This window comes from Phallusia mammillata, chromosome 1 (genome assembly GCF_965637545.1).
Source record: "Phallusia mammillata chromosome 1, kaPhaMamm4.hap1.1, whole genome shotgun sequence".
Lineage (NCBI taxonomy): Eukaryota > Metazoa > Chordata > Ascidiacea > Phlebobranchia > Ascidiidae > Phallusia > Phallusia mammillata.
The window spans coordinates 12,462,829-12,476,261 of record NC_137252.1 but is presented as its reverse complement, the minus strand read 5'-3'; the positions used below and the strand labels follow the sequence as shown (position 1 = coordinate 12,476,261).

General features: G+C 37.9%; 1 protein-coding gene across 1 annotated transcript; it reads right to left on the bottom strand.

The window, feature by feature from the left end:
- Positions 1 to 327: 327 nt before the first annotated feature.
- On the bottom strand, positions 328 to 12,031 carry LOC145212168 (uncharacterized). Its single transcript, XM_080080567.1, has 37 exons — positions 11,961 to 12,031; positions 11,832 to 11,889; positions 11,644 to 11,739; positions 11,386 to 11,451; positions 11,271 to 11,320; positions 10,439 to 10,487; positions 10,072 to 10,218; positions 9,670 to 9,707; positions 9,397 to 9,445; positions 9,139 to 9,285; positions 8,891 to 8,943; positions 8,651 to 8,699; positions 8,359 to 8,505; positions 8,211 to 8,251; positions 7,930 to 7,978; positions 7,716 to 7,805; positions 7,588 to 7,638; positions 7,153 to 7,247; positions 6,973 to 7,028; positions 6,730 to 6,830; positions 6,453 to 6,628; positions 6,199 to 6,290; positions 6,096 to 6,134; positions 5,678 to 6,011; positions 5,437 to 5,597; positions 4,849 to 4,987; positions 4,637 to 4,720; positions 4,004 to 4,484; positions 3,844 to 3,944; positions 3,536 to 3,703; positions 3,123 to 3,307; positions 2,609 to 2,835; positions 2,193 to 2,403; positions 1,340 to 1,481; positions 1,048 to 1,219; positions 669 to 862; positions 328 to 458 (listed from the first exon to the last, which is right to left on the bottom strand). The coding sequence occupies exons 1-37, from the start codon at positions 12,019 to 12,021 to the stop codon at positions 415 to 417; spliced, it is 4,443 nt and encodes a 1,480-aa protein (XP_079936693.1). The 5' UTR covers positions 12,022 to 12,031; the 3' UTR covers positions 328 to 414.
- Between the last annotated feature and the right edge of the window lie 1,402 nt (positions 12,032 to 13,433).

The following is a 13,433-nucleotide window of genomic DNA, read 5'->3' as shown; positions in this document are numbered from 1 at the left end:
TGTGGTATCTGGACGACCATCGGTTATTGTCCACTGCCTTGAAGTATTCGAGCAAATGTTGAAGGTATAAACTTTGTTTCTAGCCCACGTTTTCTGTTTATGGCAAACGACATAGTTTGGGCTTACATGCGATGAAACCTCATCTGCAAGTCCGACTGGGTTCGGGCTTAAAGGTTTGAATAAAACGTGCATGATTCGAGCCTTACTTTACGTTTACCTTATTCGTGCTCAAAATTTAACCAACTTCGAATTTTTTTAGTTCCGACTTGTACTTTGCGGCTTGGCATCGCTTTATAACCCTGATTGTCAAAATCAAAAGGCAATTCGAACATTGCACACTAAAACTTTATTCATAAGTTAGTTATAAATCGGACAAATATTTAACAGACAGATACATTTTGAAATTTTTTTTTCTTATCCACTTGCACGCCTTGCTTTGATTTGGAAATACTTCAGACCTGTAAAACATAATAATTATATAAAACCGAAACGGTATAGGCTGTTTGATGTTTAAATTGCAAAAGCAGCAAGATTGTCATTTTTACCACCATTAAATTTACACTAAAATGGGCCCCACTGATACAATTACTGCTCTTTAATTGAACTGGGCTATATTGGTTTCATTTGAAGAAATTGCTGTAGCATGTGCACAGGTAGTCATATGTTACCTGCAAGTGCGGATTGGAAACCAGCATTGTAGTCGGTGGCAACCTCGTTGGCCACGTAATCTTGTCGGTCGTCAACATATTTGTCGTTTTTGTCCGGTCCAGCAATCAGAGCCCCGTACAAAGTGAAAGGGTTTGGTGAGCTGCTGTGGAAAGCGTTGCCCCAAGAACAATCAGCAGGTGGTGCAGCGCAGGAACTGTGAAAAAAATGATTCACCATTGCCGGAATTTTGTCGAAGTCACTTTTTCTATCATGCACTGGGCTTTTGTTTAAGTAGTTAATTTTAGTTTGCTGCGTGTGGTTGGTAAACATTTTTTACGTGGTGCAAATGATATGGTCCATAAATTTATATTGGTTTAATATAGAAATCAGTCTACACACCTTCCTCGGTGATGTGGTCGTTTTGGCGGATTCTTTCCATATCCGACAACATAGCTTCTTCCGCTACTTCCCAGCATGTAGTGGATTTGCGAACGAGCGAAATTGATTAGATTATTTTTGCCTGGCATTGACGGGACCTTAGCTGCAGCCAGGGCAATAAACGCGGCGTTTGCTGTGAAAAAAAATCAGGCTATTAGGTCAACCAGCATTTCATCATACACCAGACAAATTAAAGAATTTAACCGAATCAAAACCCGGATATCTTCTTTTCACTTCAGATAAATAAGCATACCTGCATATCTGTTGGAGCCCCACTGGTCAAGCCAAACCAGTCCTTTCGGTGTTTTATGTGCTCCACCTCCGTTGAGGAATGATTGGTAGTTTTGAATGTGATTTATGTACTTTGATTCTCCCGTGAAATTTGCAAGAAGGACCTGTTGATTCAAAAAAATGAGTTGATTAAGCAAATTCTGGCCCAGTTTGCAAACCGTATCTGTAGGCAATAATGAAATGTGGTCCATTAGCCATCTAACAAGTACGTCTTCGCAACAAATCTTAACTAGAATATTCGGGCAATTAAACAATCTAAATCAGGGCTACTCAAACTTTCTTGCTCTGCGACCCCAATTTAAAACAAAAATTTCTACGCGACCCCTTGATGGGTATGATGTAAAAAAATACTTATATTTTATATGTATACCATCTAATGGCGTTTAAAAAGCCTAAATTAATTTCTAACTTGATACACAGATTGACAGTCTTAGTTTTTATGACGTCATAATCAATATTGTGACGCTTGTGGCATCTGCTTTTTCGCATTGTTTGCACACAATAGGCATAAAAAAGGTCTGGCGCATATGGCTACTAGGCTGGTAATACTTTTTGTTCCACAAAAAGTTCCACAAAATGTGTTTAGAGCAGTTTGAACACACGGGAATGATGTTTAAACAATAAATGTACGCACGTATGCCATTTATTGTGACTGACATAATAACCCATAATGTTTCGCGACCCCAAAATTATATTACGCGACCCCAATTGGGGTCGCGACCCACAGTTTGAGAAGCCCTGATCTAAACGACCAATCAACCCGTTCTTCTCTTAACAAAACGCAGTTTACAATTTTAAGTATGATGAGTTTTTACCTGAGATCCTGCCCTCTTGTCGTCCCACGAAAACATCTTCGGTGTGTTTCCTCCGCCAAACTGCTGGTATTTATTCTTAGCGTCGGTTAAGTAGCTACCAATTCCTGTCGCGCGGTACAGCCAGAGAGCTCCCCACACCAACTCATCGTTATAACCATTGTAAGATCTGTAGTAGGCATTTACTGCTGACATTGACGTGTGATACGATCGTCTGTGGAGAAAAACAATTTTTATTTATTTGCCCTTAGCTTTGTCTATCGTTAAAAAGAGTTGATGGAAATGAATGCTAAGCAGTTTACTTATGTGTAGTTAAAACACCGGCCACGATTTATATTTTGATTTGTGGCAAACCTCTGTGCATTTGACAAAGGCTAACATAAAATTGTGCAAAAAAGAAAAAAAAATACTTCGCCCACCTGTATTTGTCAGCAAAGTCGTACAGTTCTTTTGCGTGCTTCACCAACTTATTGGCGTATGCTGGATCAGACTCGCGGAACACGACAGAACTAGCTGCCATTGCTGCTGCTGTCTCCGCAGCAAGTTCCGTACCAGGATTATTCTTATCAATTTTGTAACATGGTCTGGCCATGGTCATTTGTTCTCCTCTGCCCCAGTAAGAATGATCGGCTTGTCCACTTCCGACCTAAAGGTTCATTGCATTGGTTACAATTCTCAGAGCCGTAAAATATTTAGCGTACAAATCAGTTTTTTAAAGGAACGTATGTTTTGCCTATTCAGCATCATTAGACCCTTATTCAAATGGAATCTGCTTTGATACTTTTTGCTTGTCTACTTTTATTGGTCTTGGAGGTATTGGCAAAGTCAAACGCCCATTAAGGAAAGAATCAATAAGACCATTGGTGTCAGAAAATCAAACGCAGATACAGTACCAACTCATTTCTTTTGGTAAATAAATGTTAAGGGATTTACCTGGCCGTAGAGCTCGTATTTCGAAGTGTGAGCTTTCAAGAAGTAGTCAGTAACCCAACGCAATGAATTTAGAACGTTCGTGTATTCTCCACTGTCTTTATAAGCTGTTTCGAATTCGATAACACCCCATGCAAGAGTGGTAACAGACCAAGCCATCGGGAACCCAAACTTCACATGATCACCAGCTGTAAAACAATTCTTTTGGATAATCTTTTTCTGGATAAAAGTGTGGTTACGGCTCGTTCAAACTGTAATTATTGATTTAGGCGAAGTTTTATTGACCGCCAGGTGACGTTTTATTGACCGCTGGGTGGTTTAACCTTACGAATTTCTACGAATTTGCATTTACGGTCTTTTTTGAAAGGACAATCCTACAACCGCATAGTAAATATTAAATACATTTACCCACTTACCATCATACCATCCACCAGTAAGATCTTTGTGTACATCACAGCCATCTCTCAAACCAGAATCTCCTCTCCATGGAATTCGATTGGTTTTGGGTAGTTTCCCTGATCGTTGAGCCTCGTAAAAGAGGATTGACATTGCTATCACTTGATTGTAATCGTAAGGCTTGCGTTCTGCGACAAATGTTTTTTTCGGTTTAAGTAATGTGGAAATTATTCATTTTGCTTTACCCAAACAAAACACACGTAGATTTACTCTAAAACGACAACAGCAGGACAAAAGTAGCAGTGCTTTTGCTGATTAATAAACATACCATTAGCTGGGGACTTTCTGTAGGTAACTCTTGTTTGCTTTGGATTTTTCGGCAAAATACCACGTGCTCCACCACATCTTCCTTGAGTATTTGTCGTAGATCTACAGTAAAATGATAATAATTTTATTTCTTATCTAAACTCCATATGGTGGGATCTTACTGTTGGTATGTTGTAGGTTTGTTGTTGTTATTGTTGTCGTTGATATGGAAGTTGGGATTGTTGTGGTTTGCTGGATGATGGTTATCATCTCTATTGTTGTTGTTCGGAATGTTATTATTGGGCTGGTTGTTATTATTGGGCTGGTTGTTATTGTTGTTCTGATTGTTATTATTGTGCTGGTTGTTATTATTGTGCTGGTTGTTATTGTTGTTCTGATTGTTATTACTGTGCTGGTTGTTATTATTGTGCTGGTTGTTATTATTGTGCTGGTTGTTATTGTTGTTCTGATTGTTATTACTGTGCTGGTTGTTATTATTGTGGTTGTTGTTGTTGTTGCCTGGACGGTTTTGTTGTCGTTGTCTTTGGTCATCTTCTAATTGTATCTGTCTTCTTCTCTCTTCTTCCTGCAGTCTTTGCTCACGCGCAATTGCTTCTTGACGCAACCGTTGTTTCTCCTGTTCAGCTTGAGTCATTGTGCCCCCTACACACATAAATACACGATTATAACAAAAAAAGCAGGGGCGAAATAGGTGAGATAACACAAGACGCAGGGCTTCCATATAACAGGTCTTCATGTAAACTTAAAAAGGCAAGATTTCTGCTTCAAAACATGAGTTAATAACTGACTTGTACCTTGATTTTGTGGTTGGGGAGATTGAAAAATTCCACTCCAATCCATGCTTGGTTTAACTCCGCTTGGGCACAGGAACATAACAGCTGTAAAGCATGCGTCACATATTGTATTAAAGCAAGAAAATTATTAACCGTTTAATAAGTCAACGAAATATAACTAATGGTGGTTATACATTGAGATGCTATTTCAACTTTGGAATTGAATTTCTTACTTTTTGGAACCTCCTGTGTTGACATCTCCGGAATAATCAGAAAACTAAAATCGTTGCGTAGCTTTGAGTTCCATGATTTTGGTCGGAATAAATAAACGTAACCATCGTGAGACTTTTCGCTCAAGTCAGCCTCCCATACCTAAAACAAAACAATTTAAAAATCAACCTTATTAGCTCTGCTTGGTCGGTTGGAATACTTTTAATGTGAACAGCCACTTTAGATTTACAGAATCTTAGTTCGTAAAATGCAGAATGCTTTGACTTGAAGTTGTAATTCAAGATTCATTGAACAGTATCATTTTTAATGTGATAAAATTTACTACGAGTATTTTGGTCGTACAATGTTACGCTGTCGCTGCCCCAAAAGCGCTAGTTTTGTTTGTTCCCACTGATTACATTTGTCCTAATTTTATCAACTATAAACAACTTAGTAAAACGGAATTAATTATGTTAAATATAAGCATACGGGAAAATAGTCGGCATGCATTTCGAAGGTATAACTTATAAAGTCAGGAGATCACGTCAGAAAAAAGTTAGAACAGCTTTTTGTGCCCTTTAATGAACACTGTGAGTAAAAGTTATCGTTACCTGAAGACTATCGATGGGTTTCGAGAAAACAACTTTCAGGGTCCAATCGTCGATCATGTTATTTTCCCCACTGATTACAACATCAGCGTTAAACCGGAACTTTTCTTTATTTTCTCCTGATTCGTAACCAGGATTTTTGACTCGAAGACTGTTTTGTAGAACTAAAACAACAACAACGATTTGTTTCAAATGTGAAAGCTATCACAAAAACTTGCAACACTAAGGTTGTTAAATTACTCACCATTGCAGGATCCTTTCATTCTTTGTACGGCTGCTTGGTTGATCTGCATTTCTTGACTGTTGTGGTTGTTGTTGCTGTCATGGTTGTTATTGCTGTCATGGTTGTTATTATTCTGATTGTTGTTGTTCTGGTTGTTGTTATTGTTGTGATTCTGGTTGTTGTTATTCTGATTGTTGTGGTTCTGGTTGTTGATATTTTGATTGTTGTTCTGGTTGCTGTTGTTGTTGTCGTTCCAGTTGTTGTGTGACTGCTGTTGAGTTGTTGGTCTAACGGTTGTAGTTGCTGGTAACGTCACTACAGGCTGACGAACTGGAGGCATCGGTCTGGTTTGGGGCTACAAAACACGCAAAAAATAAGTGAACAAAAACACGCAAAAAAAGGAAACAAAATTTTAACAAAATAGATTCCAGTTGATTACCTGTCGGGTTTGAGTTGTCATAAGTGGAGCTGTAGGCACCTAATAACAAAAAAACGTAAGATTTGCAAGCATGACTGTCGTTTTAGTGCACAATAGATCTTACCTCCGCCTGAAGAAATTTTCCTGGGTTTCCGTTATTCGCCATTACAAAGCATGACGCATTGGTGACCGGCTCGGGATAGAAAGCAACCAAAGCTGAACAACGAACAAAACAATAGTTTTAGCATAAGATCCAAAGAGAAACTGTGTTAGGTGTGGAAGTGGAGTGATTTAACTCCATCATTTGTCTACATTTGACACTCTTTCTAACCCACTCTTCGTTTTTGTACTGACAAACGAATCACACTTGGTCCCTACCTGTATACCCGCCCATGCTTTCCAACGAAGCTCCAATGACAACAATCGTAAACGAAAACACGTCTACTCCCGTCAAATCGTCGTTGTGACGTTGATTGGCCAAAGACAGGTACTTTCCTTCGGATGATACAATGCGCGATGTCCATGAAATAACGCTCAGATTTTCTGGAAGGTCTCTACGACAAGAATGAAAAGCGGTTAGGTCGGTGAAGATTCGAAAAGTCAATGTATCAAAAAAATCTTGGGTAATTGTAAGCAGTTTAATTATAGCACTTACTTGGTGAAAGTGAGAAGAACTGACCAACCGTGGTTCACCAGCAGATGATCTTTGTTTATGATGATTCTTAAGATGGCTCCTGTCGGCCAAGTGTCCACCACCTGCAAAAATACAATACTGGTAAACAATCATTTTGATACCTTTATTTCTAGTGAAAGTAATTTGTATTTGGATTCATATGAAGATGTGATTTCACTTTGGCGAAATGAAACTAAACTATCACAAATTGTAAGGCAGTCTGACCTGAAAGGAATGACGACCGAAATCCGGTACAGGACAGTTGTTTTCTACTGATCGTTCTGTGGAATATACAAAAAAGTGGCTGATCAGTTAAATTTTATTATATGAGTATATTTAATCTAACAATCCAGCGCAATTTGCCAAAAGGACAAAAGATGGTTGACTTAGCAACAACAATCTCACCAGGCATTTTGTACGCTGTTGTTGTTGTGGGTGGAATTGTTGTTGTAGGAATAGGAGTTGTTGTAATTGTCGTTGTTTTTGCGGTTGTTGTTGTCCTGTGCATAATTAGAATTCATTGAAGTTTTGCAAAAACACCGAAGCAAAATTATTTAACAAAGACAATTTTGTAACGATGTGCCAAGATTTGTTTATTTTAGATTAGTAGAAACAGACGAAACATGTGTTAAAAGGTTGATGCTGATGGCCTACAAGCTGCTATATAGGCCTATTTTTATACTGTTTTGAAAGATACCTGCTAACCTTTCTTATGCCATTAAATGTCATTGAAATTAAGCAACATCTGCCAAGTATTTTCTCGCAGTTAGAGTGGAACTTAACGAATGCTTATCACACCGTCAGAAATGAGGCCCAACACGTTTTGTAATGTTAACTCACCTCGCGCAAATAGGAACGGTCCCTGTCCAAAAGCACCTTGTTCCCCGGCATCTGTAAGCCGAATGAGGTGTTAAGGGTACTTACATTGTCAAGAACATTAGACAGTAGTCATCACGATGTCGTCTTACCTGCAAACCCGTCGTCCGTCAGAGTTTACAATTCTTCCCCCTACGCATTTGTAGTTACATTTACTACCCATTAGAGATCCTTTGGTGCATCTGTAAATTTTAACAGGTTGAAAAAATTGAGCGTGTTGAAACTAAGTGATTTTCAAAAAGCTGGTTAGGTTATGTAGGTAAAAAAGATGTTTAAACTCCGGGATGCAATTTAATAAATTCTTACGTGAGCGTTGTCAGAGGAACTGGTGCTAGGCTTGTACAACGCAGTGGAGCTAAAAATTAAAAGAAAAAAATTAATTACAATTTGTGTAAATTTAAATACATTTGTCTTAAGATATATTTTTTATATAGAGTAACGTAACCAGGCGAGTTGGGTTTGAATTTTGTTCGCTGATGGCCAAAAAATATCAGTTTCAGACGATACTGCTAAGATTGAGTTTAGGTTTGGTTTTCCTGGTTTGGAAAAGATTGTTCAAGTATTCGGCTAGCACAGTTTAAACGTACCTGGTGTAGTTTTTGGTGGAGGTTTGGTTGTCGCAGGTTGACTGTAAAGAATAACAATCATGTCAATAATATTCAAAACGTTAACGTGGGTTGGTGGTAATAGTTGTTTTCGAAACGGTTTAAAAGTTTGGATAAGAATTTGCAATACCTGACGGTGCAAGTGGGAGAGGAACCAGTCCAGAAGCATCTTGTGCCTCGACATCTACATTGTCGAGATCTTGCTTGTGGGTTTACTAAACTTCCTTGTGTGCAAGTGTAGACGCAAGTGGAACCACTGTATGTCGACTTGGAACAGCTGTAAGGCAAAAATTATGAGAATATTTTCGATAATATAACCACAAGTAATATTTTAACGCCACGAATAGCAAAATTGTTAAAGATTTGTGTCAGACAATAAAAGTGAAAAACAAATATAATGAAATTAGGTCGCAACTACCAACCTTGTCCGGGTGCGTGCCACGAATGGTAGAGATGTACATCGAGGTGTAGCTACAACAAAAATATACAAAAAATAAAAATAATATAAGATAGTACCGCAAAAAAAATTACGACGTATCACGTAAAGCAAAAACATTCGACGTAATCTGCCCGTTTTAAACGTAATGCAAATGTATGATATAGCCTATGATTCTGAACAATACGAGATGTTTGGGTATTTGGTCATATTTTTTTTCGCTTACCTGCTTTAGTGGTTGGTCTTGCAGTAGTCGGTCGAGGAGTGGCTGCTACACGCCTGAGAACAAAAATACTTTTCGTAACTCCGATTCGCCACTGCAATATTTTTTCGTGTGTCAAACTAAGTGTACTAAATACCCGATGTGTTCTATGTGTATGTATACTTTGTGCAGCTGTTGGTCCGGTAAATATAAAAAAGCGAACACTTAAGTTGGATAAGAACACATTTGACAGAAATATCCAAACCGCTTACTTGACGGTGCAAATTGGAGAGGAGCCAGTCCAGAAGCATCTTGAACCTTGACATCTACATTGTCGTGATCTTGCTTGTGGGTTTACCAGACTTCCTTGTGTACAAGTGTAGAAGCAAGTTGACCCACTGTAGGTCGATTTCGTACAGCTGAAAGTTTTCATAATGGTTAGGATTTCTCACGTGTGACGGTTTTGTGTTGGCAAAGTAGAGGGAAAAAAGCGGAACAAACTTCGTTACCAAAACAGCAACCTAACTTACCTTGATCTTGCGCGTGGAACATTGGGAACAGCTGTGCACCGAGGAGTAGCTACAATAAGAAAACACGTTTGTTAATTACAATCTGAAACGTATTGTGTATCAATGAAGTAAATGTTAGTCGCACGAATATACGTTTTTTGTGACGTTTAAACTAAAGATTGGACGAAATAAACATGCTAAGTACTCCGCTGTTACCAAGGGCAATGAACAATACAAGGGGATAGTAATATAAAATCATTTGAGTTAATATAAAAGCACGTTAGATTTTCTTACCTGGTTTTGTGGTTGGTTTCGGAGTGGCTGCCACACGCCTGACAACGAAAAACATTTTTTATTTATTTATACGTCTGCTAAAGCTTTTTTGCGAACCCGATACCACTCAAGAAAAACAAGTATTTAAATAGGTTCCATTCCAAGTAGTTTTAATTCATATATGCGCCGAGAACGTTACCACCTATTGCGTTACCACCCTATTGTGTAAGGACGAAACGAGAGCAAACGTATATTGAGTAATTTTTTGCTCACAAAAAAACTACTTTCGAGCAAAGGCGGTCTTTCAATAATTTCAACAATTAACTATTTTGTTTTCCTGATGCAAAAGTACTCCCCCCAAAAAACAAAGCGTTTATCAAGCGATTGACTTTTAAAGTTAAACATCGATATCGCCTAATATACCTGGTGGTGCAAGTGGGAGAAGCGCCAGCCCAGAAGCATCTTGAACCTTGACATCTACATTGTCGCGATCTTGCCTGTGGGTTTACCAAACTTCCTTGCGTGCAAGTGTAGAAGCAAGTTGAACCGCTCTGGGTCGACTTAGTACAGCTGAAAGTTTACATACAGTAGTTGAAAAATTGTTGGCATAGCGGAATGTTTACATACACATTATTATGCGTTGGGCCCTAATTCCAGATTATATTGCGTGTAGACACTACAAATTCACATATTGTATGAGAAATGTTTCTGAATATCTTATTTGTAGTACTACCTCAGGGCATTTGTTAATTAGTGTTTTTTCTAAAATACTTGTAACACACTAACTTACGTTACTCTTGCACGAGGGACAGATGGCACGGCATTACATCGTGGAGTGCCTGCAAAAATAGGAAGTTTAAATCATCTCTTTTACATCACGTAAGTTTATCTTTCTATCCGACCAGTTGCTATTGTGTTGCGTTTTACTTCGATGGCCGTTGGACAATGTCACTTAGTTAGTCTCGATAAAGAAAAAGTAAGAATTCACTTAACTTACGTAACTGTATAAATATCTAACTTTCTAATTTGGGAAAATTACGTCACAATCCCACTTGCCAACAGGAAACCGCAAAATTAGATCATAACCGGATTTGGGAAAATCCCACTTTAAGGTGTGTTCTTTTAGGCAGGTGTGAAAGTGGTTTGTAACGACGAGCTTTGATATCGGTGATTAAGAGGATACGGAATCGAGTGTCTTGTAACATGCTTTTGAAACGCTTCTAAAATTTGAATCGTTACAGTCGATTATAAATGATGTGGTTGGTTTTAACCGATTTACACTTCTGAAGATTTTTTTAAACCACTCTCATGCGTTTAACCGCGGTTGCTGTTTTCAGTCAATTGACAAAAATCTAAACGTTATTTTGTGAATTGCATATACCCATGCAGCAAACTTATTTCAAGAATTTTTTTCTAGTTATTTAACCAAAGCTCAAGGAACGTAAACATGAAAAGCATACATGTCAAACGCGCCACGAAGACACTGTTTAAAAATGAAACTTTGTGTTTGCGCGTGTAATTTTAAGTTTCTGTTTTCCACTGGTTTAAAAACATTAACAAACTCTTAATTCAGATGATTTTTCAAAAGATGCAATGATTTTCATTCCCGGAAAAAAACTTACTTGATCTCCTTACTGGAGCTCTCGTTGTTGGTCTCACGGTAGGGGCACGTCTAGAATAGATATTTTTTTAAAATGGTAAACTTGAGGAGGAAAACAATCCAAATTACGGACTTACCTTACTGCGGGTTTAACCTTGCAATAAGCCACTTTTCCCGTCCAACTACATCTGTTTCCCAAACACCTAGAAAGAAAAAAAGGTTCAAAGTAATGATTGAAAAAAAGCATTGCGAATAAATCGTTATTGAATTTCAAATTTTGTTTTGAGGCGATTTTCCTAACCTACAACTTGATTTTAGTCGAGTGGCATTTTTGCTAAAAGACGACCGCCTAAACCGTTTTGTTTATTTGCAAGTTTTCCCAGTCAGTTATATACCTGCAAATTCTCATTTCACTCTGTTTGGATGTTAGAACGTATCCCGCAGTGCAACGGTAGAAGCATCTGGAATTTTGATACATCGAGTTGCTGCACCTGTTAAGGAAAATTTTTGGTCAAATATAACCCCGAAAAACATAATGTGATTTCGCATAAAAATTAACAGGAAATCTTTGAATACTACTTACGAATATTTTAGTATTCGGGTAGTTCTTAGTGTTGGACATTTCCGTGTTTGGGCGTCACCTGAAGACACAGATAAGAATTTAAGCTTGCCTGTACGCATAGATAAAATGTAAAGATATTTGTTGACTTACCGCCAATTGTGCACAAATACACACCAGCAACTAACAACATAAACTTGTTTACAAGTATCATGGTGCTCCGTTAAATAAATAAATCTAAACAAAAAATAAATGATTTTTAAGTGTTTGCATAAATTTGGCTCTAATTAAATCACTTTTAAAACCTGCACGGCGCTGACCTATATTGCTGCCTCATGTAAAAAAGTCCAGCTTATCAATACAGAAAACGGAAAAGTAACACCGCAAAACAATACAGCAAGCTTAGTGACAGACTCGTTTCGTCTCAAGGATAACATAACACAAAGAGAAAAAAAAACAGACAAACAAGAAACAACGTGTTAAAAACGCCAGACAAATTTCCTGTTGCAAAGCTTTCGACACTTTACTAATCAACTGTGCTAATCCAGCCCTAAAGTCGTGTTTATAAGCAACGCAAACTTTTTTCCTTCATCCGTTATGAGTCAGCGACATAAGCGTACCAGCCTTGCCACATGCGCCATCACTAATTTGCTCTCGTCATAGCGAACAAATCGGCAAGGTTTTGACCCATCGGTTTGATCTCTCACCTTGGTGAGTCATACCTCTGCGAATAAAAAAAAAATAGATTGTTGACATTTATATTCAGAAAATGGCAATCAGCTGAAATCATTTTGCAAGGATTTCTATTTTCGTAACGCAATACAACTTGACATTTATAAAAAGTGACGTTTCAAAAAAAGTAGGACCAAAGGGCAATAACAATGTTTCAACAAAACTGTGTTCCGAAAGATTTCAAAAAGTGCTAAAATAGGGAAAATGTTTTGCAATGACATTATCAATAGCATCATCTTTTTATTCGGTGCATCGGCATAACGACGCTCTTTGTTAAAATGTCGCCATTGTACAAAGTTTAATAAAGACATCGCTACTAAATATAACATTGGCGGTTTTGTGCAGGGAGTGGAGACCGCACGCGCGGTTCGGAAACTTATTTTCCAACCGCTAAAGTCAACATTTATTTGGCAAATCAAGTTTACCCGGTAATTTATTATTGGTCGTTGCGTTGCAGGGAACAAGTTTGTGGTTTTACATTGAATTAGATCTACATTGGGTCCTTTTAGCATAAACTGAAAGATTCCCGAAGAAAGGTTTTCATCTAGTTTCGTATATTATGCATACAAATTAGATAAGTAAGTTTATTTCTATCATTTTACCAATTCGCTTTTTATTGGAGTAGCCCGACTTTTAAGTTTTGCAATAAAAGGTTAGATAAAATATTTTTAGATTTAAGTAAAGAAAAAAACAAAGCCAAAATCGACATCAGCAAACCGTTAGGCACCAAAGACAGTTATACATTTGTTTCAACTAAAAATTTGATTCACAACTTATGAATCAGCGATAAATTTGCAAAACAGCGTGATTCTGACCCGATAACCCGTCACCTTTCGCCTGCGGGCACATGCACTTCACATGAAGACGTCATATGCACTTGTAACTGTGATTCGA

Coding starts and splice junctions, on each gene's coding strand:
- LOC145212168 (XM_080080567.1), bottom strand. CDS start 12,021: ATGATACTTGTAAACAAGTTTATGTTGTTAGTTGCTGGTGTGTATTTG. Junction 11,740..11,831: donor ACCCGAATACTAAAATATTC/GTAAGTAGTATT, acceptor TTTCCTTAACAG/GTGCAGCAACTCGATGTATC. Junction 3,704..3,843: donor CAGAAAGTCCCCAGCTAATG/GTATGTTTATTA, acceptor CATTTGTCGCAG/AACGCAAGCCTTACGATTAC.